Genomic DNA, 26,958 nt, shown 5'->3' on the forward strand with positions numbered 1-26,958 from the left:
GATCTAAGTTTTTCTAATTACAGTCTGAAAATTTGGAATAGCACATATAACAGTACAGCACAGGAAGCCCATGAAGTCTGTGCCGACCCTGACGATCAACAGCCACATGTGGCACTGAAACATGTAGCACAGAAACAGGATCTTTGTATTATCAAGTCTATGCTCCCCCATTAAGCATCCACTTACACCAATATTAATTTCACTTGCCAAACTAATTCCAGCTGCCTGCAAAGAACCATTTCCCTCTGTTCCTTGAGTGTTCACATGTCTATCTGAATCTACTTAAGGTATCTGATTCCACCATTTCCACTGGTGGCACATTTCAGGTACCATCTGTGTAACAAAATCTTGCCTCGTAATTCAAGTTGTGCTGAACATGTCCCTACCTTAGAAATTACTAGATTTCCCCATAGCCCTCTATTTTTCTAAGCTCCATGTACCTATCCAAATGTCTCTTAAAAGAGCCTATCATATCCTCCTCCACCACTGTTGCCGGCAGCCCATTCCATGCACTCACCACTCTCTGAGTAAAAAACTTACCACTGAATCTCCTCTGTACCTACTCCCCAGCACCTTAAACCTGTGTCCTCTTGTGGCATCCATTTCAGCCCTGGGAAAAAGCCTCTGACTATCCACACAATCAATGCCTCTCATCATCCTATACACCTCTATCAGGTCACCTCTCATTCTCCGTCGCTCCAAGGAGAAAAGGCCGAGTTCACTCGACCTGGCATAAGGCATGCTCCCCAATCCAGGCAACATCCTTGTAAATTTCCTCTGAACCCTTTCTATGGCTTCCACATCCTTCCTGTAGTGAGGTGACCAGAACTGCGCACAGTACTCCAAGTGGGGTCCAACCAGGGTATATAGCTGCAACATTACCTCTCGGCTCCTAAATTCAATTCCACGATTGATGAAGGCCAATATACTGTATGCCTTCTTAACCACAGTGTCAACCTACACAGCTGCTTTAAGCATCCTCTGGACTCGGATCCCAAGATCCCTCTGATCCTCCACACTGCCAAGAGTCTTACCCTTAATACTATATTCTGCCACCATATTTGACCTACCAAAATGAACCACTTCACACTTATCTGGGTTAAACTCCATCTGCCACTTCTCAGCCCAGTTTTGCATCTTATTAATGTCCCACTGTAACCTCTGACAGCCCCCCACACTATCCTCATCAACTCCAACCTTTGTGTCATCAGCAAACTTACTAACCCATCCCTCCCCTTCCTCATTCAGGTCATTTATAAAAATCATGAAGAGTAAGGGTCCCAGAACAGATCCCTGAGGCACACCACTGGTCACCGACCTCCATACAGAATATGACCCGTCTACAACCACTCTTTGCCTTCTGTGGACAAACCAGTTGTGGCCCTGACAATAGCAGTTATGAGTAAAGATATCTTGCCCTACTTTCCAATCTGTGTCCATTCAAATGCAGCAACAGATAAGGATAAGTTCAATACCAACAATTCTATGGCAAATCCCTCATAATGTCCAAGTCATGTGTCAGCTTATCTCCATTTTCCATGCCTGTGCACTGCAACATGCAAGTCAGAGATAAGCTTGTGACCTCATCTGAATTCTTGGTCCACCCACTGCTGGATTCACCTGTCAGATCCAGGTTTGGAACACAGATGTTCTGAACGAAGGGGCAGAGGCTCTTCAACTATAGTCCCCTCAAGGCTGGTGTTGAACATGCTGGAGTGAGCAGTGTGGCCATTTAAAGCTGCGTTACAGGATTCAGAGCTGCAGCCTGGTAGCACATTGAATGCAGGTCATGATGCACCATCAATAACTCTCTCTGAGACGTGAAGGCGAGATATCGGCTTTTATTGACTGGAAGAAAGAACAAGCAGTAGTTGACCACCATACTCCTTCCTGGAGACTGAGGGCCGGGCTCAGGCCTCAATCGCCTTTATACCGGGGTCTGTGGGAGGAGCCACGGTCAGTGGGAGGGGCCACAGGAGCAGTCAGCAGAGGGCGTGTCCAGACAGGTATATGTCGTTCAACACAGGTCATTACTGGGGAATAGATGAAAATGCAGTGTCAGACATCCCAGGTCCCAGTCCCTTCCTTGCTGTGTCAAAGCATAAGCAAGTGCTGTCATTTCCCAGCAATGGGTCAAATTTATGTACCAACCAGAATGCAGTCCTGCACCCATTGGGTTTAAAGGAACACTTTAGCTTATCCCACAGACTGCAATTTTGCCCTATCATTTTCCCATCCTTCCTACAGTCTTAGTACACACTACATCTACCTGTATACCAACTGCCCCATCCTCTGTCCTATCACTACTGTTTCGAACCCCCTGCCAAATTAGTTCAACCCTTCCCCAACAAGCTCTAGCAAACCTGCCAGCATGGATATTGGTCCCGCTTGAGTTCAGGTGTAGCAAGTCCTTTTTTTTACAGGTCATACTTCTCCCAGAAGAGATCCAAATAATCCAGAAATCTGAAATCCTGTTCCCTGCACCAATTTGTCAGCCACACATTCATCTGTCAAATCATCTTGGCTTGCCCAATACCAGCCTTCCAAGGCAATATCTCAAATCCAAGTCAAGAAAGTATATGCAAATCAGTGATGTGAGAGAACCTGAGAGGGGCAGGTTCTCAACACAGCGGTCTTGGCCTGAAACATTGTTTACTCTTTCCCGTGGATGCTGCCTGGCCTGCTGAGTTCCTCCAGCATTGTGTGTGTGTTATAAGGACAGGAGTTTGCACCAGACTTCTAGGACTCAGGTTTCAAAGGGAAGAGCGTGTTTGTACGAGGTTCTCTGTACCCGAGTGCTGTGAGCAATGCATTTTTATCTGATGATGTAATAACCCCTTTTTAGTTCTGATTCGATAGCATCTTCTTCCTGGGAACATGTCTTGAAATGTTTAGTGACGTAGCAGCAAAACCACGAGCTACAGTACCTAAAGATCATCAGTGCGACTCAGGAGCTGGACCTCAGACTGCAGCAGCAGAGCCTTCTGATACGTTCAGAAGTGCAACAGCACATGGTGACTTTTGAGTGGCAGGCTGGACTGAATATATTTCAGCTTAATCACAGAAGGAAACAACAATGTCATCCGGTCAACACCAGAAATCCAGCATTTAACCCAGTTCACCAACTGAATTACTTCCAACTCTGTTTACCAGCTAATACAAGTGCTAGCTGTTTATTCATTACCTCTTCCAGCTATCACCTCGTAGCTTCTTACCTTATCCTCTCTGCCACCCCTCACCTGGTTTCGCCTATCACCTGCCAGATTGTACTCCTCCCCCTCCCCCCACATTCTTACTCTGGCCTCTGCCTCCTTCCTTTCCCGCTCAGGGAAGGTCTCAGCTCGAAATGTCAGCTCTTTATTTCCCTCCATAGATTCTGCCTAATTTGCTGAGCTCCTCCAGCACTTTGTTTGCATTGCTTATTTATAAACCTGACTCCTTACTCTTCATGGATGTACAACAGTGTTATCAAGACAAGAGAGGCATTTATCTAGTAGAATAATTCTTTGATCTTAAATTAGAAATACTAATCTCCTTCAATCTAAGAAAAAATGTTAAATTTAAGTTCTCTAAAAAGGGTCCTGACGAAGGGTCTCAGCCCGAAACGTCGACAGTGCTTCTTCCTATAGATGCTGCCTGGCCTGCTGCGTTCCACCAGCATTTTGTCTGTGTTGCTTCTCTAAAAAGGCTCCTTTCCTTCAGTTGTCCAAACTGATGGTGTTTTAACTCCAGTGCATTGACCTATCTATTTTCTGTTAAATATTGATGTCTCCTGTGCTGTCTCAGCAACTTCTATTTTTATTTCTTGTACATGTTATGAGCTGTTACCATCACAGAAAGATGCTTAACTAGTAAGACAACAATATCCTTCTGTATGGTTCAAATCTTTTTTTTATTAGAAACATTTTATCTAACTAAGTTCAGTGGTAGCGTTCTGATTCCTGACTCAAACTCATGGGGACAAGTCTCACTCCAAAAAGTAAGCATGTAATTACAGCTGTCACATTACTGCACTATAAGTCTCTACTGCTGCTCCTGCTGTTCAGATGCCAGGGTCTGGCTAATTGCTCCAACCAACAGATAAGAACCTGTGATACAAGCCTAAGTGAAGCAGAAAGAATTCCTGATTGTCAACATAATCGAAGACCCACCCATCCCAGTCATTCTTCCTTCCCTTTGATTATTGACTCTGGTTTTTACAAACTCTCCTTTCCTCTCTCATTTGGAGTCTAATAATGCAAGCCTTTAAGGGTGGCTGCCTAGCCGCCTCACCAAGATAAAATTCTAAAGTCTGGCAGTATTTTCATAACACCTTCAATGGTTTGCAAGCTGCTACATATCCCCTCACCATTAAATATGGTAAGTACTTGCGTTAGTGTTTTGGTTCGATCGCTTTTAATCAGAACTGAAAGGTGTTAGGGTTAAACAGCTCTTGAGGCAGTAGATCGTCAAGTGTACATATGTGGACCAAGCAGAAGTGAAAATATGGAAATTTAGTAATGTGGAGAAGAGCTGTCATGGCCTAGGAAGGCAGCAATTTAATTTATAACACAATTACCGTCTCTTGACCCACAGCTTATACTTGAACTAAAATATGAAAAATGTTGTGGGCATGATAACATTACTCCTAGTATTCAGCAACAGCTGGTGCCAATGACAGTGCAGATACATAACTAAAAATAAACAGAACTTGTAATCTCATACATTTTTTTCCAAGAACTACATGGTGTACAGTCGTTCAATGAAAACACTCTTGCTTTTTTATCTTACTGTCTGACTTTCATAGATTCTCTTAAGCAATCCAAGGTTCTTAATATTTTTGAATTATGATCCTACCTGAACTAACTTCACAGGTAACAGTTCAATTCAGGCCTTCAACACAAGTAATTAAACTATCAGAGTCATTCAAAGAATGGCAAGGTGAAATAATTTTTAAATTATGGTTTAGTATATTCACAACTATATTCTTTGCCTTGGACACACTTATTTTACAATGCCCACTTTCCACTTATCAAGTTTTTAGAGAGATCTAGTATTTATTTAGCATATTGAAATTATTTTGGTGGAAAAAACTCAAATCTTATTTGGCATGAACATTTAAAAAAGTCACTTAAAAACTCACTATGGTCTCAAAATTACAGCTAGACCACAGTTTAAGTGCAGTCCAATTACACTAACAGACATTCTGGTGTTCATAATCTAGCTGACATATATAACAAGAAATAACAAGACAACAATTAAATAAGCTACCAATTTATAGATTTAGCTTCAAAACAATTTTCTACCGAGGAGATTCAATTTTAATATATAGAATGAAAAGGAACAAATACTTAGATCTTCATCTTCTCTCACAGTTGTTTAAATTATTACTTTTCTATTGGGCTAGATCTCCCTGTCCATTGGCCCACCATGGAGAATAATTCACCTGAGGCACTCAGCAGCCCACCAACATTTCTTTGACTATATATAGAGAGCCAGCCTTATTGCCCTCATCGTTGTCAACAGTGTTTCAACAGTAAGTTGTGGAACATTCTGATAGGTTTTGGCAGAAGGTAAAGGTGAGGTCAGAAACTTGGCATTTGTTAAAGTTCTGAAGCAGACCACCATTCAAATTATTTCAGACTATTAAAATTGATTAAAGTAATTAACACACAAAAATAACAGTTAAAATAAATAATCATTAAAACACTGAAGTAAAATAATTCAAAATGAAAATGCCTTCTGCATTCCATGAGCCAAGGCACCATTCAAATGAATGTGTTCTTTATCACTTTCCAGGTTTGCCCTGGTGTAGACCATAAGATATAGGGGCCAAATTAGGCCATTTGGCCCATCGTGCGTAGTCTGCCATTTCATCATAGCTGATCCAATTTTCCTCTCAGCCCCAATCTCATAACATTTTGCATAAGAGCAGGAAGGAATTATTCAGCATGTTGCTGGGACATCCTAACATTATCAGGCTTCACCAATGAGCCTCATGAGGCAAGGTGACAGGTGAAGCATTGACTATCATTCAGCAAGTCCTGGGCTTCTCTACACAAGTCTGGGATTTCCACAGGAATGTCTGAATGCTAGAGACATCCCTTAAGTAGCCACAATGAGCAAAACTTGCCTCCTTTTATTCAAACTAAGCACTTCATGCAAAATGTTAAATATTGCATTATTTTGAGTCAGAATGTGATGGCAATGAAACATGATTTTTTTCCTAAAAATTGAAAAGAAAAATATAATTGACAGCTACTGTTTTTACCTTTTTCAGTTTTGAAGTACCACTGTGTGCTCTTATTGATGACAAGAGTGCAGAGTGTTCATTCTCTATTACAGTCATTGAAGATTTGTTCTGGTTGCTGTGCATTACTTTATTGGATGTCTGGTAAAAATATACAGCAAGAGAACATTAATCAGTGAGGATGTATTGAAACATCTGGATTTATCATCAGAAAATAGTTAAACAATCTAATGTTTCATACCTTTCTAAGTCGTTCCTTATTTTGTCCCGACTGGATATCTTTCATCAGAGAACTATGTATGCTCTCATCTTCCTTAACTGGCTTCTGAATAATGGGTTTGAATTTCTTGACAGGGCCAAACATGTTGGTATTTGGTTTGATAGTATTTTTGTAAAAGTCTGATGAATGTTCTGAGATGCCAGCATCCTCTATTGCTGTTGCAGGAACAGCGGATGTTTGCAGATTTGAGGCAGAATGATTATTTGAGATGCTGTCACTCTCCCTTGCTTTAGTAGAATGAGTTTTAACAGAGTCTGAAAATGAAGTTGAAGCTGGAGTGAACTTAAGAGTATCGGTTATGTTAATTGTTCGATCACTTGGAACACTGGAAATCCCATCTGTCAGAAGAGATGATTGGAATGTAGTTTGTGGAATCAGACTTTTTGCAGTAGTGCATTGCTCGTTAGTGGAAACACATTCCTTTATGATTAACTGGGACTGTTGTGATTGGGAAGTAATTTCATTAAAAGCATTCGTTTGTTCTGATGTATACTTAATTAAGCGGTTCTGATTTGGAACAGCTTTAGTATCAGCACCTTTCTGTAGCAAAACATTTGTTTTGTTGCGCCCTTTTGTAGCATTATCTGTGTTACAGCGGGAATAAAGTGCAAACTCTGTTTTCAGATGGCTTCCAATGCAATTTCTCTTTGAAGACTTTGGAGAAGACTTCTCCTGAGCAGGTCTGAATTTATCTTTGTCATCAGATTTACCATCAAATCTGATACCAGTCTGAGCTTTAGACTCACTACTAGTTTCAGTGTTGGTTAATTGTAGTCCTGTGTAATGGGAAATTGCTGAGGCAACATATTGGCTTGAGGTTCGTCTGCAAGGCCTGACAAAATTGCTTGTTACTTTAGGCTGGTTATTTACTGGTACACTTGTGTTTTTAACATTTAATGGCATAACTGATTCTTTATTGCATTGTGGATACTTTTCAATTTTCTTGGTAGTTGCAGATACTGTGTAAGTTGCAGATGCATTAGACGTAGGGAAAATATTGGTTAATTGTTTTTCTGGCTCTTGTAGCTGTAACTCACCAGCTGTGAATTCTGATTTATTTAATGTCACAGTTTTATCTGGATTGGCACACTGCATATTATCCTTATCTATACTTTTCACATTCCAAAATGCCTTTGTCCTCCCTACAAGTGATTCCTTGGCTGAACTGTTTGTTGCCGTCTCTTTACTTTTCATTTCATTGATCACTGCATTGCCCTGATCATCAATCTTGATAGCAGATATTTTTGGTGACAAGTTATCTCCTTGCTGAGGTTGTACAATTGGCTTTGGTGGAATAACTGTGAATGTTCTCCTACCTTTTTTTGGAAAATGTTCATTAGTATGTTTGTTGGCAGTGATTAGCCATCTGTCAGATGTAAGTATGTGTTGTGGAGAATGAATTGCTGCTGAAAACCTCTCAACTTGCCTCCCATGTTTTAATTGGCATTTTCTATTTTGCAATGCTACTGTGTCAGCCTCTGCAGGTATAATGCTGTGTACTTTCTGTCTACCATTCTCTCTAGCTTGCATATCATACTCCAGTTCGGTTGTAATGAAAGCAGTTTTCAATTTATTTTCCCCTGGCTTTATATCATCCTGAACAGCTTTAATCTCTGTGTGCAAATTTTCTATTGTTTTATTGATGGGCTCACTTGGCACATCTGTACAATGGAACACATTTGAAGCATCGGATGTGTTAGATGAAATTTCAGAAGGTGGCAGCTCACAAGTATTGGTTACGAAAATTCCAGTTGTTATTTTTGAGTTAAATTCCACATCCCTGTCTGCATTAGATAATTCTCCAACTTTTGAAGCTGTGGTTTTTTTTTCCAGAAATATTTTCTCTTCACCTGTCTCTTGGCAAGTCCATGGTACTTCATCAATGATTGTCACTGGAATAGTTTCCTGTTCATCAACTGTTCTGTCAGACATCGTAGAAGATTTTTTGTTGGCCAATTCTTCTTGAATAGCTGCCAAAGAAATATTCAGAAATTGCTGCATGTTTAAAATAAAACCTCCTGGTTGCAAACAGAATCTTCAAATTGTAGCTTGAGTGATTTGTTTTAAGAATGCTTCCCCATCTCTAACGTCTCAAATTTTGTTGAAATACATTTAATATAAATCCAGCTAATCTAGAGCATTACACTGTGGGGACAGAGGGAAGGGGAAAGGGACAAAGTCTGAGGGAGAGGGACAGGGACAGAGACAGAGGGACCGGGGGAAAGGGAGAGGGGCAGAGGGACAGGAATATAAAGATTTCATTTTCAGTGTAGGGAACACCCAATGAAGTCATTCTGACCTGTCAGTTCTGCATCCAGTCCAACCAATGTAAGATTCACCTGTGCTGCAATATCTTCCTCTTTCCAGTTAGACTCATCATATGCGGCAGTTTCATATCTAAGTTGCATAGGTAAGGGTCAAAAGATTAAATGCAACATCATCTATGCAATTTCCTTATGATAATATGCTATAATGGTTAGTCAAATATAATGACCTTTTACTATTATTTAGGTTTTGAATTTTTTAAAATCTTCATTACTTATAAAGTTTAGTCCAGGCCAGTTCTTCACTGAGATTCAAAGCATGCCTTCATTTACTGAAATCCAGCTTGGCACTGTTTTATCTGATAATAACTGATAACTTTTGTACACTTTACACACTTGGCTCACCTACAACAATATTCAAGCAGTTGCTATAGCAGTAATACCTTTAAATACACCTTTTTAATAGATATTTTATACAAGTACTGTAGTAGTAGTATATGCACTCAAGACCAGAAGTAAACAGATTAGATATGGCAAAGTTATTTCCCATGGTAGGGGAGTCTAGGACAAGAGGGCGTGACTTCAGGATTAAAGAACGTCCATTTAGATGTGGAGAAATTACTTTAGTCAGTGGGTGGTAAATCTGTGTAATTTGTTGCCACGAGTGGCTGTGGAGGCCAAGTCATTGGGTGCATTTAAGGAAGAGATAGATAGGTTCTTGATTAGCCTGGGCATCAAGGGGTATGGGGAAAAGGCTGGGGAGTAGGGATGACTGGAAGAACTGGATCAGCTATGATTGAATGGCAGAGCAGACTCGATGGGCCAAATGGCTTACTTCTGCTCCTAGATCTTATGGTCTTAATAAAATTTCATTCAGTAAAGATCAAGTTTCCAATGCTTATTAGTGGCATTGACTGCTCATGTTTCAAGTGAACACCTTATTTAGTAACTCTAATTACAAAGGAATTATTGACTCCAAAGCAAATGGATAAAACAAATGTGCTACAATCTGACTTTGCTTACATTTATAAAGCGCAGGCAACCTCTGTGTTATGGCAGTTTGTCTTCTGGAAATTTGCCCTTACAGAATTAACAAATCACTATCCAGAAATTTGAGGTATGGAGTACAATTTGCTCTCACAGAAAGAAGTAAATATATCAGCACAGCTTTGCTTTCGACTGGAGTTTCTTTATGGAAGTGCAAATAGCACTGCGCTGAGTTCTTTCTAGGAAGACATGGTAATGTGGTTGTCTGTACAGATTACAGAAGTTGTCTGAAACAGCACTTCATAGCTTCTCCATTTACATGATGTATATCATAAAGCAATTGTCCAGATTAAGTCCTCTCTTCATCCACAAGTTCTAGAGAAAACGTCCAGCTAGTTGCTGACTTGCTTTGGGTTTGCAGCATGATGGACAGTTATCAACTCATCTGCCTTCCTGTCTACTGCTAGACTCAACACTGAGTCAGATAGTGATCTCAATCACACTGAGGTGACAAGCTGATAAATTTTATACCTAAGTCAACAACACACCCAAAATGCTGGTGGAACACAGCAGGCCAGGCAGCATCTATAGGGAGAAGTGCTGTCGACGTTTCGGGCCGAGACCCTTCGTCAGGACTAACCGAAAGGAAAGATAGTAAGAGATTTGAAAGTAGTGGGGGGAGGGGGAAATGCAAAATAATAGGAGAAGACCAGAGGGGGTGGGGTGAAGCTAAGAGCTGGAAAGGTGATTGGTGAAAGTGATACAGAGCTGGAGAAGGGAAAGGATCATGGGACGGGAGGCCTCAGGAGAAAGAAAGGGGGTGGGGAGAACCAGAGGGAGATGGAGAACAGGCAAACAACTAAGTATGTCAGGGACGGGGTAAGAAGGGGAGGAGGGGCATTAACGGAAGTTAGAGAAGTCAATGTTCATGCCATCAGGTTGGAGGCTACCCAGCCAGTATATAAGGTGTTGTTCCTCCAACCTGAGTGTGGATTCATCTTGACAGTAGAGGAGGCCATGGATAGACATATCAGAATGGGAATGGGACGTAGTCGGCTGGTGTGGTATACTGCGTCCGGTGCTCCCGGTGTGGCCTTTTATATATTGGTGAGACCCGATGCAGACTGGGAGACCGTTTTGCTGAACACCTACGCTCGGTCTGCCTGAAAAAGCAGGATCTCCCAGTGGCCACACATTTTAATTCCACGTCCCATTCCCTGCTGTGTTCCACCAGCACTTTGTGTGTGTTGTTGTTTGAATTTCCAGCATCTGCAGATTTCCTCGTGTTTGCTCTTTATACCTAGTCCCTCAGTTTAATACCAGCCATGGCTAGAGCATCTATTCTTCCAAATGAGGTCACAGAACTAGATGGAAAAGTCAAGTGTTCTGTTTTCATAAAATTAATACTGATATCAGTTACTTTATGTGCTTTAAAACAAATAAATGTTACACCTATTTCAATTGTTTCTAATAATCTTTGAGTACTATATCCAGCAATGTGCACAGAATACAGTCCAATCCATCACGGATTGTGCACATCTATATGGAGTGTTGTGAAAAGCAGCATCCATCATCCAAGACTCTCTCCACCCAGATCATGGTCTCCTCTCGCTGCTGCCATCAGGTAGAAGGTACAGGAGCCTCAAGGCTCATACCACCAGATTTAGGAACAGTTCTTACCCCTCAACCATCAGGCTTTTGAACCAGAGTGGATAACTTCACTTGCCCTTCAATGATCTGTTCCCATAATGTGTTGACTCACTTTCAAGGACTCTTCATCTCCTGTTCTTGATATTTATTGCTTATTTATTATTTTAATTTCTTTTTTCTTTTGTATTTGCACAATTTGTTGTCTTTTGCACATTGGTTGTCCACCCTTTTGGGTGCGGTCTTTCACTGATTCTATTGTGGTTATTGGATTTCTTGAGTATGACTACAAGAAAAAAAATCTCAGGGTTGTATTTGGTGACATACATGTACTTCGAAAATAAGTTTACTTTGAACAATGAAAATGCTGGAGGAACTCCGCGAGTCAGGCAGCATCTATAGAGAGGAGTAAGCAGTCAACATTTTGGGCTGAGACTGTTCATCAGGACAGGAAAGGAAGAGGGCACAATCCTGAATAAGAAAAGGGGAGGGAAAGGAGTGCTGGTAGGCAGTAAGTGAAACCAGGTGAGGGGAAGATGGGTGAATGGGGAAGGGGGATGAAGTAAGAAGGTGGGAGGTAATAAGTGAAAGTGGTAAGGGGCTGAAAAAGAAGGAATCTAATAAGAGAGAACAGTGGACCATGGAAGAAAGGGAAGGAAGAAGGGAGCCAGGTGGAGGTGATAGGCAGATGAGAATGGGTGAGAGGATAACCAGAATGGGGAATGGAAAAAGAGAGAAGGGGGTGGGGGATATAATTACCAGAATTTAGAGAAATTGATGTTCCTGTTGGAGTCTACCAATACAGAATATGAAGTATGGCTCCTCCAATATGAGTACAGTATCATAGTGGGAGTAAAAGAGGCCATGGACAGACATGTTGGAGTAGGAATGGGAATGGGAAGTTGAATTGAAATGAGTGAAAACTGGGAAGTACCACAACCTACGTCGATCTGACTGATGTAAAGGAGGTCGCAGTGTGGACCTCTGGATACAATGGGGCAATAGTCGCGCAAATGAAGTGTTGCATCACACTGAAAGACTTACCGCTGCCCCCTATCTTCTTCTTAGTTCATTGTCTATCCCCCACACACCCAACGTCCCCTCAGCACGTCTCACCTATCACCTGCCGGCTTGTACCCCTGCCCCTCCCCACACCTTTTTATTTTGGCTTTTGCCCTCTTCCTTTCCAGTCCTGATGAAGGAACTCAGCCTGAAACATTAACTGTTTACTCCTCCATAGATGCTGCCTGACTTCCTGAATTCCTCCAGCATTTTGTGTGTGTGTTGTTGAAGACTTCCATAATCTGCAGAATCTCTTGTGTTTATGATTATTATAAGTATTCCAAATTCCTCATTACGTCTGTTCACTGGCACAAGAATAACATCCACAATATTCTCTGCTCCTTGAATGGGAAATATGCTGACAGATCCTGTATTAGATTATATCTGACTCAGCCCTATTAAAACGAAAATGAGAAATCAGGAGGGAGTGAATGTGAGATAATTCTTACACTGTTTGTACAGAATTCCCAAATGATTTTGAAGCTTAAAGACAGCTTTTAACAGTCAGTGAGCCAGAGCAGCTGTGCTGTCACTGGTTGTCAGAGTTTTTCTGTGAGCATAGTCAACCAATTATGCTAGGAGAGGGTCCTGCCGATGTGAAGGGAAGCAAGTTTCCCTCTGAAGGCACTGCCTAGGATCATAAAGGAAGAAAACAGTATGATCCAGGAGCAGACAGCCAAAGGTCTTGAGAAGCAGAATATATACTTTTCAGCTTACAGCTACAAAGAGAATATGACAGGATACTTTTAGTAGGATCGATAAGTGTTTTGAAACTAAACTTGTTACACCAGTTTCCTTATCTACTACGCCAGGCGTGTTTGGGTGGAAGTACAATAAACAATGGACACAGCTGCCTTTAACTCTTATATAAACAAACCCAGAAAACAAGGGTACGCAGTCTTATATATACTGCCTGGTGTGTGATCTGCAGAACTCCAAATCGAATGCTAGAATGTGGATTATGTTGAATCGTTCTCAGTTGGTACAGACATGGGCCAAATAGCCTTCTCCTGCATAAATTATCTCTATACATGTTCTTACCTTGTTATTCAATCACTACTTAAAATGCTGCACATAAAAATTACATTAAAATGTGTGGAACAGTATAATTGGCTAAATACTTATGAGTTTAGAAATGAAAAACATGGGTTTTTTGATGTTTTTTCCCTGAGTTATGAAGGCAGCAACGTGCACAAACATACTGCCTATCAAACATGAATTGAAAATAGGCTATATTTTTATTGGTTTTATTAGTTCTTCTCTAAAAAAGTCTGAATCTAGTGAACGAAGTATGAAAAATATTCACCTAACTATGCAAAAAAAAAACTTTTAGCTCCCAGGAAGGACAAGAAAGTGGATTAAGTTATGAGAAATGGTCCTCAATCTGATGTAATTTAGTATACTTCACATTTGGGAGCAGAGAATTAATGTCCTGTGGAGGTTAATTAGTAATGTCAGTACGTTATTGGGTTTGCAGGCCTCAGATTTTATCCACCATTTGGTTATAAGAAGTGTCCTCCAGGAGTGAGAAATCCATCAGCTAAAACAAGGCAGCAAATTACGGATCTAACAGTCAGCTACCTTTACAGACTTAGTTGTGGTCAGTAGGTGAACAAGTGCTTGCCCTAGGCTCTCATGCTATTATCTGCTTTTTCCCCATCATGATGATAGAAAACTCGCAATGTCAGGGGTAAGTCACTCAACACAGGATGCCTAGGGCTCCTCTTGTTTCCACAATATTTATAAGGGTGGCTCAGTTTCTAGTCAACAGTGATGTGCCATTGATTATCATGGGGGTGGGGGTGATCAAAATTTTCTTATTGGAAATGATCATTCACATTTCTGTGGCTCAAACTTGTTACTTGTTACATCAGTCTATGTTTGAGCGTCGTTTCAGCCTTGCCTTCTTACCAGCCCACACTACCTAATTTTCTTGTCTTGCAAATGGAATTGAATATTCTTGGAGTATTGTGTGCAGTTTTGGGCTCCTTATTTCAGAAAGGATATACTGACATTGGAGAGGGTTCAGAGAAGATTCATGAGCCTGATTCCAGGAATGAAAGGGTTACCGTATGAGGAACGTCTGGCAGCTCTTGGGCTGTATTCCCTGGAGTTCAGAATAATAAGGGGGGAGCTCATAGAAACATTTTGGATGTTAAAAGGCCTGAACAGATTAGATATGGCAAAGTTATTTCCCATAGTTGGCGAGTCTAGGACAAGAGGGCACAACTTCAAGATTGAAGGACGTCCATTTAGAACAGAGATGCAGAGAAATTACTTTAGTCAGAGGGTGGTAAATCTGTGGAATTTGTTGCCATGAGTGGCTGTGGAGGCCAAGTCATTGGGTGCATTTAAGGCAAAGATAGATAAGTTTTTGATTAGCCAGGACATAAAAGGGTATGGGGAGAAGGCAGGGGAGTTGGGATGACTGGAAGAATTGGATCAGCCATGATTGAATGGCAGAGCAGACGTGATGGGCGGAATGGCCTACTTCTGCTCCTATATCATGGTATTATGATCTAATATTATGTAATGATAACTAAATATCCTCATAGCTGACCTTTATGGCTGAAAAACTATCTTTAATGTAGCTGCTGAAGGACAACCACATTTCTCAATATCTCACAACCGAGATATGACTCTAACAAGGTGGTAATTTCTACAAGGTGGGGCGCATTGTCTTCATTTTTACCAGAACAACTTTATGTCACTCTTCCAATGCAGTCGCTCTCCCTTCAGCTTTGGAACTCAGCTCCTTGGTCCAGGCTTGGACCAAGGATGTGATAAGTTCTGAAGTGAGTGATCCTGGAGAACACAAACTGGGCATCAGCGAATAGAGTATTGGAGAGAATGTACTGCTTGGTAGGTTTGTCAATGACACCTTTTATTACTTTACTGACAATGGTAATTAACTAGACTGGACTTATCCTGCTCTTTATGAACAGGGAAGGGAGTGCCTATGGAATTTTCTACATCGTTAGGCAGATGCCAATATTGTTATTATACTTGATCTGATTGATTAGGGGTATGGTTAGATCTGGAGTGCAGATCTTTACTGATTAGCTGGGATGGTATCCTTTGCTATATCCTGTCCACTCCACCTTTTCTTAATATCACATAGATTGGAAAAAGATAGGCTGAAGACTGACTTCTGTAGTGTTGGGGATCTCAAGAGACCAAGACGGATCATTGATTTAGAACTTCTGGCTGGATGTCTCAGCTTGGTTTGTTGCACTTGCATGCTTGTTATTAGCATCTTTAAAGAAACCGCCTACTACCATTTATGAATCCATGTGGAAGGGCTTCAAAGTTTTAATCTGATTCATGATGAAATGTAGTCCCATGCTTCTGCTTCACCAGGTTGGCAACTCATTCTTAGGTGTGCCTGGTGCTAAACTCTTCATTAAAGTGGGTTGACCTGCTGGTTTGAAGAACAGTGGAGTGAGATAGATAGATAGATAGATAGATAGATAGATACTTTATCCATCCCCATGGGGAAATTCAACTTTTTTCCAATGTCCCATACACTTGTTGTAGTATACAGTATACGCCAAGCCATGAAGTCACAGCTTTCTGTGGTTTCCATTTATGCTGCAACTGATGAACATAGTGCCTGATTAATATCTAATTTGAGCATCCAAATATGCTCTGAGTTTGCCCCAGAAATGTACTGGTTGTGCTAAACTGTGAATATGCTCACAAATGTATCTCATAGCATGGTATCCAAAAATGCACCATTGTTTAGACTTTTTTTAGAATGATCTACATTCACCAATCATGTTTCCTGACAGCTGATTGCGGAGTTCCCAGTTTAGAGCTTGCCATGATCTCCGATGGTACAGGACTGAAATAATTTTGTATCTTTATATCACAGTGGTGAATTGGATGGTAATTCTCCTTGGAACCCAGTAAATTTGCAATAACTATCTGAACCTGTTTCTTTTTTACAAGATTGCCTTCTTATATCTTTATATGGCTTTATTCTGAATTTACTCTGGATTTCCAACATCTACAGAATTTCTTGTGTTTATTCAGAGTATCTTTATACACATTCCTTAAATTGTACACCTTAAAGTATGTTCAGTATATGAGTGGAAAGACTCCCACATTTTATGCTAACGTTCAAGATTTCAGTTTATCTTGACAGGATCTGAAATATCATTTTTACTATCTTTCACTTCCACAGAACAAAAGCATACATATTTTCATATCAAAAGCACTCTTGAAGTTCATGTATACCACCATCAATTGCATTAGCCTCAACTCTATCCATTACCTCATCAATAAATTCCATTAAATTTGTTCAAATCATTTACCATCAACTAACTCACATTGGTTTGCCTCCATTCTCCAACAAATGAAAAATCATATCCGAAATGTTATTTATAAAATCTTTCCTATTATTGATTCAACTGACTAAGTGCAGCACTAGTAGATGCTGGGCTTATTTTTTTGAGCAAAGGATAACATTTGCTACTTCCCTATCTAATGGCAATATTCCAATTTCCAAAGAGTATTCAAAAAAATAGTCAGTGCTTCCCCTAAATTCCTCCTGTATTTCCTTCACAATGATCAAATACAACCCATTCCATCTCAACTGACGAGACTTTCTAAAACCTCAATGCCATCACTTTTTTATCATTTCTAGTGTCTCAACTATATGTTCCTTCACTGTTACTTCCCTGGTAAAAGCAATGCAGAGTATATTAACACTCCCCTCAGCATCAAACTTTGTAAGTTCCCATTGTTTTGCCTTCAATAGTTCTATTCCTCATGCATTACTGTTTTACTATTTAAATGCCTGCAGAAAACTTTCATATTCATGTTTATTTTAATAGTTAATCATTTGTCATACACTATCTTTGCTCCTCTTCACTCCTTTAATTCTTTTGTAATCAGGTTCCCATTTGGTATTTAAACTCAGCACCAGTAATCGGCATAAAGTTCCTGAACATCTCAGTCTTCAGCCAGGGTGTGTTTTTCCGTTCTCCTCAAGCAAATATGCCTCAATAGTATCTGAACCATCTCTTCTTCTTTAAAGAAAGCTCATTATTTTACAAAAGTTTTGCCCGTGTGTTATTTTGCTATCTCATTCTTGTCAATAGGTGTATGTAACATGTACTCCCGCACTATCAGATATTCCCTTTGATCTCCAGCCTGCCTGCAAATTCAAATTCACTTGATTTTTTTCTTTACCGTTCTGATGAAGGGGGCTTCAATCTAAACTGTTGACTCAATTTTTACAAATGCTGCCTGACCTGTTAAGTGTTTGTAGCACTTCCTATTTTTATTTCAGACTTCCAGCATCTGCAGTTTTTGATTTCCAATCAAAATCCCATGCTGCATGGAAAAGTTTACTCAGAAATGTTCAAAATTGCCATGAAAAATATGCCTTGATCTGCTGTTGGCAGTGACATTCTACATTTGTATTCCACAAGACTAATATATTCACCCTATTAAAAGGAACTGCATGGGAAACTGATGGCCTTGGCTCACCCTGGTCATCAATATAATCCAAAACACTTGTTTAAAAATCTTAGTTTTAAATACAAATAAACATGAAACTCTCTGACTTGATAGTAATAAACATGAAACCTAGGAAATAAAAAGCCTAAAGTGCAAAATAGGTAATAATTTAATATCAGATAGATTTATGCATATTTTACATAGATTGCTCAAATATTTTGTTTTCTTAGTGAAAATTTGTACATGTTGTTACTTTGCCTTAGATGGATGAGTGTCAACTTCAGCAAATTTCAATAAAATTTCCACATTAAGACATTAAAACTCATACCTGACATTTTTATCTCCAAAAGGAGTTCCTTTATCATTCGAGGATGCCTGAACATCGTTCCATGCTGCATGTTCTTTTGTACCATATATGTTATCTGGGGCTCCCAGAATTTCATCTTTTTCAGTTTTGTTTCTCAAGCTGAGGCTGCCAGTGTGTGTGGAGAACATAGCAGACTGGGAGATTACAGTCCTAGCATCATCAGAGTTCAACAGTTCACCTTCTGATGGCAGAGTGTAATTTGAGCACCTTTGCTGAAAATTGTCATTAGTTTTAATGGATGTAGTCCATTCTCCATCTCTAGTTTCTGCTTCCATAATAATATCACCAACTCTACCACCTTGTTCTGAGCCCATCTCCACTAATAGGGAATGAAGTGAGGAAAATAAAGAAAGGGAAGTCATAATTTAAATTAGGAAATTACATATCAACATATATTAATACTTTGATTGTTAAAAAATCAAATTCTAAAGATATTATATGATCACAATATATGTTATGATCTATACAATAACAATATTGTTATATTTGTTAATAGTTTTTGATGCTTACACATTGAGCAACTTTTATAGCATATTCTTAGACTTACTTAAGTTGAAATATACCCATAAACGAAGAAAGAACATTGAATATTTAGGAAAAATGTTAGCTTCTAATTTTCCCTTTTGAAGAATTAGAAGTGTTATATGTGAGGATTTGGAATAGCCAATCATTGTTTACGAGACAAAATACAGTACTGTACATGAGAATCTCATAAAATTTTCCAGAGCAGATGCCATTTAATATTCCACAAAACAAGTTTTCAAACCCATAATTAAGATAAAATAATTAATTTATTAAAATAACTTAATCTCCAGAACTGCACATTTTCATACACATTTATTGTTCCATATTTTTTGCTGGTTGATAGGTTTTAATCAAGGTAATTACAACAATACTAGCATTTTTGAGTAACAGACTGATTAGAGAAGAACAGGAAAATAAAAACATTAATCTAAAGATATATAACAAAAGATTATGTCTCTATGTCCAACCAGTTCTCAGTAACAAAATCAGCCTAAGTTTAGCACAAGGGTGAGCATGGCACTCATAGCTTTTCTAAAAATCCAATGGCAAGCCATTCATAGTCCAAGGAGATCTAATTTTAATTTTCCCTCTTGAAAATGGATGGATTATTTTCTCAGATTTATTTTTTAGGTGCTAAATATCAAGGTGGACAGGGTCTAAGTACTTTTGGTCTAACTAACTCATAAAGAGAAACTGAACATCAGCACACCAAGTTCCCGCAGGAGCCCTATCAGAATTTGAACCAGTAAGATGAAGGTATCTGAGAGAAAGAAACAAGTTTAATGCCACAGATATTATTATAGAGATTGTGTACAATCACTATACTGTATAATCACTTTTTTACACCATACTAGTGGAAAGGGCAAGGCTTTCCTTGTTAATCTACTATTCTGATGAAGGGTCCCAGCTTGACAAATTGACTGTTTGTTCCTCTTCATTGATGCTGTCTATTCTGCTGAGTTCCTCCAGCAATTTGAGTGTGTTACTCTAGATTTCCATTATCTCTAGAATTTCATGTTTAAAATATACTATTGAGTCAGTTCAAAAGGGTAGAGCCCAGATTACTGCATAGAACTATGAAGCAATGGCCACTCCAAAGACTTGATTGAAAAAGAGCAGGACTGGCAGCTCAATGTTCTGGTGTTTCAATGACCAACAGGTCAACAAAGGACACCATCTTCACAGCACTTCACTCTGCCCTGACCCACCTGGACAGCCCCAACTCTTATGTCAGAATGCTGTTCATTGACTTTAGTTCGGCATTCAATACTGTGACCCCCTCCAAACTGATCGCCAAATTTCACCAGCTTGGTACCAGTTCATCCCTCTGCAATTGGACCTTGGACTTTCTGACTAACAGACCCCAATCTATTAAGTTAGACAACCTCTCCTCCTCCACTCTCACCCTGAACACCAGCGTGCCTCAAGGCCGTGTGCTGAGCCCTCTTCTGTACTCCCTTTTCACCTTTGACTGTGTTCCTGTACATGGTTCTAACTCCATAATCAAGTTTGCAGACAACACCACAGTGGTTGGCCTGATCAGAGGAGATGACGAGACAGCCTACAGGGACGAGGTTCAGCACCTGGCTGCATGGTGTGCCAACAACAACCTGGCCCTTAACACCCAGAAGACCAAGGAGATCATTGTGGATTTCAGGTATGCTAGGAGCCACACTCATGTCCCCATCAACATCAACGGAGCTGTAGTGGAGTGTGTGTAAAGCTTCAAATTCCTTGGTGTCCACATTTCTGAGGATCTCACCTGGTCCCTGAACTCCTCCATCCTGATCAAAAAGGCGCAACAGCACCTTTATTTCCTGCGGAGCATCAAGAAAGCTCACCTCTGTCCCAGGATACTGATGGACTTTTACAGCTGTACCATTGAGAGCATACTCACCAATTGCATCTCAGTGTGGTATGACAATTGTCCTGTATCGGACTGCAAAGCACTCCAGTGTGTGGTGAAAACTGTCCAGCAGATTATCGGCACCCAATTGCCCACCATTGAAAACATCTATCATAAACGCTGCCTGGGCAGGGCGAAAAGCATTAGGATGCATCTCACCCTAGCCATGGACTTTTTACTCTCCTCCCATCTGGTAGGTGCTATAGGAGCCTCCACTCCCACACTAGCAGGCACAGGAAGAGCTTCTTCCCTGAGGCTGAGACCCTGCTGAACCTCACATCACAGTGCTAAGCAGTATTGCACCCATATTGTACAGTCTCAGTACTTATATATTTGTGTGCTGTAGTACTTACTTTCTATTCACAATTATTTTGTAAATAACACTACTCTTTGCATTTCTGGTTAGATGATAACTGCATTTCATTGGCTTTGTATCTGTACTTGGCACAATGACAATAAAGTTGAATCTAATCTGATCTAACCTAATAGAAAGAAGTGAAAGAGCACTGGTGGAAGTGAATACATTTAAAACATTTAAGAGGCATATGGACAGGCATATGCTCACGCAAGGAATGCAGGAATATGGACCAATGTGTAGGCAGATGGGACCAGTCTAATTTAGTGTCATGGTTGGTAGAGATATCTTGAGCCAAAGGACCAATTCCTGTGCTGTACCATCCAATGTTCTACATAAATGGGGAAATTAAACATGAAGATTCAAAATGAATGATTTTGTTGAAAAACTTGGGCCAAATTGTTATATTACTTTATGTTCTGACGCAAGCTGTTTTTCTCAAATGTCACTTAACACTATTTGAATTAACAACGATTGCATGAAAAAATAACACAGAGCCTGCCATGAATGAGGAGCTTTCTTTGAAGGTTTCCAGACAACCTGTACAACATACATCTACTGTCAGACTTGGAATTGGGGCTAAATGGAGCTCCAATCATGCTTTTCAAAAAAATTGGATACGATATACACCAGAAGATGATTAGTTCAAGAGTTACTACCACTTATTATTGAAGCTATGATAATGACTGATAATACTACTTTGGGGAAAAAATCTTTATTCCTCTGAATCGATGATCCAACTGACCTACCTTGCAATTCAACTGGCTTTAGTTTCCTGTTCAATTTAGTTTCACTATGACCATTAACAAGGTGTAAGGACAATCACGAAAAGCCTTTGGCCTTCATCATAATATTAAATGCTTTTCCTATTGCTAGCTGTATGCTGTTATAAATAAATGCAGTCTCTCCATTTCTGCACTTGGAAGCAAAAGAAATATCATGTATCATGAAGCACTTCAACATTGAAATCATGTAAATTTATATAGTGCAAAGGCAGATACATTCTTAAAGAGGACCACATTAAATGCAATTTTGTGTATATATTTACTTTCACTGCATATTTGTATTGGTAATTTTGTTTAAATGAAATAATTGTAACTCTCTAATTATTTAATTCATAGAATAATCATATAATTAACTTAGATTTTATTTAATTTACAAGACATGTTATAAATCTCAAATACATAGAATAAATACAAACATTACTAATGCCAGCATAATAACCCAAACAATCTTGTGTAGCTGATAGTAGATTGTAGATAAGAATGTAATATGAATAATATTGATATGAACTAGTAAAACACTGCAGTCAATTAGTGATACTTGAGAGTGATAGTAAAGTTATCAGTGCCAACCCAAACACGACTGGTACATAAATATTTCAGATGAACAAACTTTAAGGGTACAGGCTAATAGGGCAAGGACAACAGAATAGCCAAGAGAATGAAATGTTTACTGAAGAGCACAGGCTTCAGATAGTGGATGAGTGACCACCAGGACAAGGAGACTAAGTGGTCAGTGCAGGGTTTCCCTGGGTCCAGCAAGTATACCCCTTTAGATACTGCTGTGGGGGGGGGGGGGGGGAGAGATTTCCTAACAGGGCACAGCAGCAACAGCCAGGCTAGTGGCACAGTGGCCAGCTCTCAGGCTGACCAGGGAAGAGTAAAGTCAGGCGATTAGTTATAGGAGATTCAATAGTTATGGGGATGGACAGGAGACACTGTGGCCAGGAAAGAGATGCCAGGATGGTGAATTGCCTCCCAGGTACCAGACTCTAGAATGTCTGAGCGGCTGCAGAATAATCTCTCGGGCGGGTGAGCAGCCAGAGCTCCTGGTGCACATAGGTAGAGAGGGGGAAGAAGTTCAGTGCATTGAGGATGGGGAGATAGGAAAGAGGCTGAAGGGTAGTATCTCCAAGGCAGGGTTACTCCGGGTTACTCCTAGTGCAGGGTTACTCTGGATTACTACTAGTGTCACGTGCTAGTCAGGATGATAGTACAGATGAATGAGTGGCTGAGAAACTGGTAGAGGGGGCAGGGTTTCAGTTTCTTGGATCACTAGAATCTTTTCCGGTGCAGAAATACCTGTACAAGAGTGAAGGAGTGCACCTAAACTGGAGGGAAACCAATATCCTGGCCGGGAGGTTTGCTAGTGGTACGCAGGAGGGTTTTAAATAGTTTGGCAGGGGGATGAAAACCAGAGCACGAGGTTAGAAAGTGGAGGGATGGAGAAGAAGATAGATGTCAGTGCCAGTAAAAACAGACAGGAGCAAAGTAATAGATACAATGGATAGTTCAAAGTGTCTGCATTTTAATGCTTGGAGTATTAAAGGCCAAGCGTGGTAACCTGTCTCAATGACTCTCACCCAGTGCCACTTATATCCACAGTGATGAAGTGTTTTGAGAGGCTAGTGATGAAGCATATCAGCTCTTGTTTGAGTGGTTACTTGGATCTGCTCCAATTCATCTACTAAAGCAACAGGTCTACAGCAGATGCCATCTCATTGCCTCTTCACACAACCCTGGAACATTTGGACAGCAAAGATGCATGCATCAGGATGCTCTTTATCGATTACAGCTCAGGAATTAATGCCATCATCGCCTCAAACCTAATCAGTAAGCTCCAAGATCTGGGCCTCAATATCCCCTTGTGCAATTGGATCCTGGATTTCCTCACTTGGAGACCCCATTCAGTTTGGATTGGCAAAAACATCTGCTCCACAATCATGATCAGCACAGGAGCTCCACAGCGATGTGTGCTTAGCCCCCTGCTCTACTCACTTTACACCTATGACTGGGTGGCTAAGTACAGCTCCAACACCATGTACAATTTTGCTGATGACACCACTGTTATTGGCCGTATCAAAGGTGGTGATGAACTAGCAGACAGGAGGGAGATTGAAAATTTGGCTGAGTGGTATAATAACAACAACCTCTCACTCAAAGTCAATAAGACCAAGGAACTGAATACAGATTTTAGGAGAGGTAAATCAGAGGTCCATTGGATGATCAGAGTAGAAATGGTCAGAACTTAAATTTCTGGGTGTCAATATCTCAGAGGACCTGTCATATAAATATGACTTGGACCCATCATAGAAATATAATTGCAAAGAAAGCACAACAGCGCCTCTACTTCCTCAGGAGTCTGCAGAGATTCAGCATGTCATTAAAAACCTTGGCATGCTTTTATAGATGTGTGGTGGAAAATGTGCTGACCGGCTGCATTACAGCCTGGTATAGGAACACCAATGTCTTTGGGCAGAAAATCCTACAAAAGGTAGTGGATTTGGCCCAGTACATTAGGGGTAAAACCCTCCCAACTATTGAGCACATCTACATGAAACATTGCCATAGAAAATAAGTATCCACCATCAAAGATCCTCATCACCCAGGCCATGCTCTTTTCTCACTGCTGCTATCAGGTAGAAGGTACAAGTGCCTCAGGACTTGCATCACTAGGTTCAAAAACAGTTACCACTCCTCAACCATCAGGCTCTTGAACAAAAGATGATAACTACAGTCATTCTACTGGTGTTCCCACAATCGATAGTCTCACTTTAAGGACTCTTCATCTTGTTATTTCAGGCTCATTATTTATTGCTATTTATTTGTATTTGCATTTGCATAGTTTGTTGTCCATTGATCCTGTTTACAGTTAATTTTCTACAGATTTGCTAAGTATGCCTGCAGAAAAAGAATCTCAGGGTTGTCTTTGCTGACATGTTAGCACTCTAATAAATTTTACTTCAAGCTTTGATGATGAACAGAGAACATGGATCAGTACATGGAACTATGATGTTGCGACGATTGACTTGGTGGAGAGAGACAAGAATGTGTGCTTAATATCAAATGGTTTTAATGCTTTAGGTAAGATAGCGAAGGAGGTAAAAGCAGTGAGGGAAGTTGCAATCACTGTTAATATCACAGCTGCACTCACAGGGGACATAATGGAGGGCTTGTCCACTGAGTCTATATGGTTATAACTCAAAAATAGGAGTGGTGCCATCACTCTTAGGGGATTGTACTACAGCTCACCCCCAATAGCTACCGGGACTTTCAGGAACGATATACAGTGCAGATTAAGGAAAGGTGTAGAAACATCTGATTGTTGTTATCATGGGGGACTTTAACTTCCCTAATATAAACTGGGACCTTCTGAGTGCACGAGATTTAGATGGAGCAGAATTTGATAGGTGCATCTGAGAGAGTTTCTTAAACCAATATGTAGACATTCCAAAAAGAGGAGGGCTGTACTTGACCTGGTGTTGGATAATGAGCCTGGCCAGGTGACCAAGCTTTCAATGGGTGAGCAGTTAGAGAACAGTGACCACAACTCCTTAAGTTGTAAGACAGCTATAGATAATGATAAGTATGGACCATGTGGGAGAGTTTACATTGGAGCAGGGCAAATTATGAGAGGATTAGAAAGGAACTAGGGAGAATTAACTGGGAACAGCTGTTATTGGGTAAGTCCATATCTGATATGTGGAGGATGTGCACAGAGCACAGGATATGTATGTTCCAGTAAGAAGGAAGGGCAAGGATAGCAAGGCAAGAGAACCTTGGATATCCAGAGAGGTGATGAATTTAGTCAAGAAGAAAAAGGGATAAAACGTAAAGCTTAGGAAGCTTAATTCAGATGGAGCCCTTTAGAATGATAAAGAAAGCAGAAAAGAATTCAAGAAGGGAATTAGGAAAGCCAGGAGGGGCCATGAAAAGATTTAGCAAATAGAATTAAAGAGAATCTCAAGGCCATTTATACATACATATAGAGCAAGAGGATAACTAGGGAGAGGGTAGGACACTCAGGGATAAAGAAATGAACATTTGCTTGGATGAGGAGGATGTGGATGAGGTCCTTAATGAGTATTTTACATCAGTGTTGACCAGAAAGAAGCACATAGAGGACAGGGAGATCAATGTTGAGCATATTGATATGCTAGGACACTTTGAGACAAAGGAGGACTTATCTAAGTCCCAGGACCTGATGGAATATATCCTAGGTTATTGAGAAAAGCTAGGGAAGAGATTGCTGGGGCCTTGGCCAATACCTTCATGTTCTCTCAGCCACAGGCAAGGTCCCAGAGGACTGACAAGTAGCTAAAGTTGTTCCATTATTCAAGAAGGGAACCAAGGATGAATCTGGAAACTACGCACCAGTGAGTCTCATGTCATGATAGGGAAGTTATTGTAGAGAGTTATTAGAGATAGGACTTAATGAGCATTTGGAAAACTATGGCTTAATTAAGGAGAGCCAGCACAGCTTTGTATCTTACTAACTTGATTGAGTTTTTTGATTAGGTGATGAGATTGACTGATGAAGGCAGACCTGTGGATGTTGTTTACATGGGTTTTAGTAAGGCGCTTGACAAGGGAGGCTCATCCAGAGATGAAGATGCATGTGATCCGACTCGCTTGCCCATAGAAGACAGAGGTGAAAGGGACTTAATCTAACTAGTGGTCTGTGATTAGGAGTGTTCTGCAGGGATCTGTACTAGGACCTCTGCTGTTTGTCATGAATATAAATGACTTAGATGTAAATGTAGATGTGTACGTTAGTAAGTTTGCAAATGATACAAAGATTAATGGATTCAACTTAGCTTTGAATTCTCCTGATGTGAACTTACCTTTGTCTGCTTGTTGGCCTTGTCAACTATTTCTCCTCCAGGTGACTGTACCTCTCCATCCAAATGTCTTGTCTAAGCACCAAGCCAGTCAAAGTATAGTCTCATTCAGGTTTTGGCTTGTTGAACTAAAACCTTCTCTCATTTACTCTTCCTTCAGCTAGCATTCACGTGAATGTTCCTTCAACTCTGACACTCACTAGCTTGTGGACTGTAACAGCATGCATCAGACTGCTGGCTGTTCACT

At 40.3% G+C, this 26,958-nt stretch overlaps 1 protein-coding gene across 6 annotated transcripts in view; it reads right to left on the minus strand.

The window, feature by feature from the left end:
- cobl (cordon-bleu WH2 repeat protein) overlaps nt 1-26,958 on the minus strand; it is a 263,076-nt gene that overhangs the window by 35,848 nt on the left and 200,270 nt on the right. For all 6 annotated transcript variants that reach the window (XM_073054338.1, XM_073054333.1, XM_073054337.1 and 3 more), the window contains 4 exons: nt 18,264-18,621; nt 8,809-8,906; nt 6,471-8,479; nt 6,251-6,370 (listed from right to left, as the gene is read on the minus strand). In XM_073054338.1, the coding sequence (XP_072910439.1) occupies nt 6,251-6,370; nt 6,471-8,479; nt 8,809-8,906; nt 18,264-18,621 (2,585 nt within the window). The remainder of the gene's footprint in view (nt 1-6,250; nt 6,371-6,470; nt 8,480-8,808; nt 8,907-18,263; nt 18,622-26,958) is intronic.

The sequence above is a fragment of the Hemitrygon akajei genome, chromosome 8, assembly GCF_048418815.1.
Source record: "Hemitrygon akajei chromosome 8, sHemAka1.3, whole genome shotgun sequence".
Lineage (NCBI taxonomy): Eukaryota > Metazoa > Chordata > Chondrichthyes > Myliobatiformes > Dasyatidae > Hemitrygon > Hemitrygon akajei.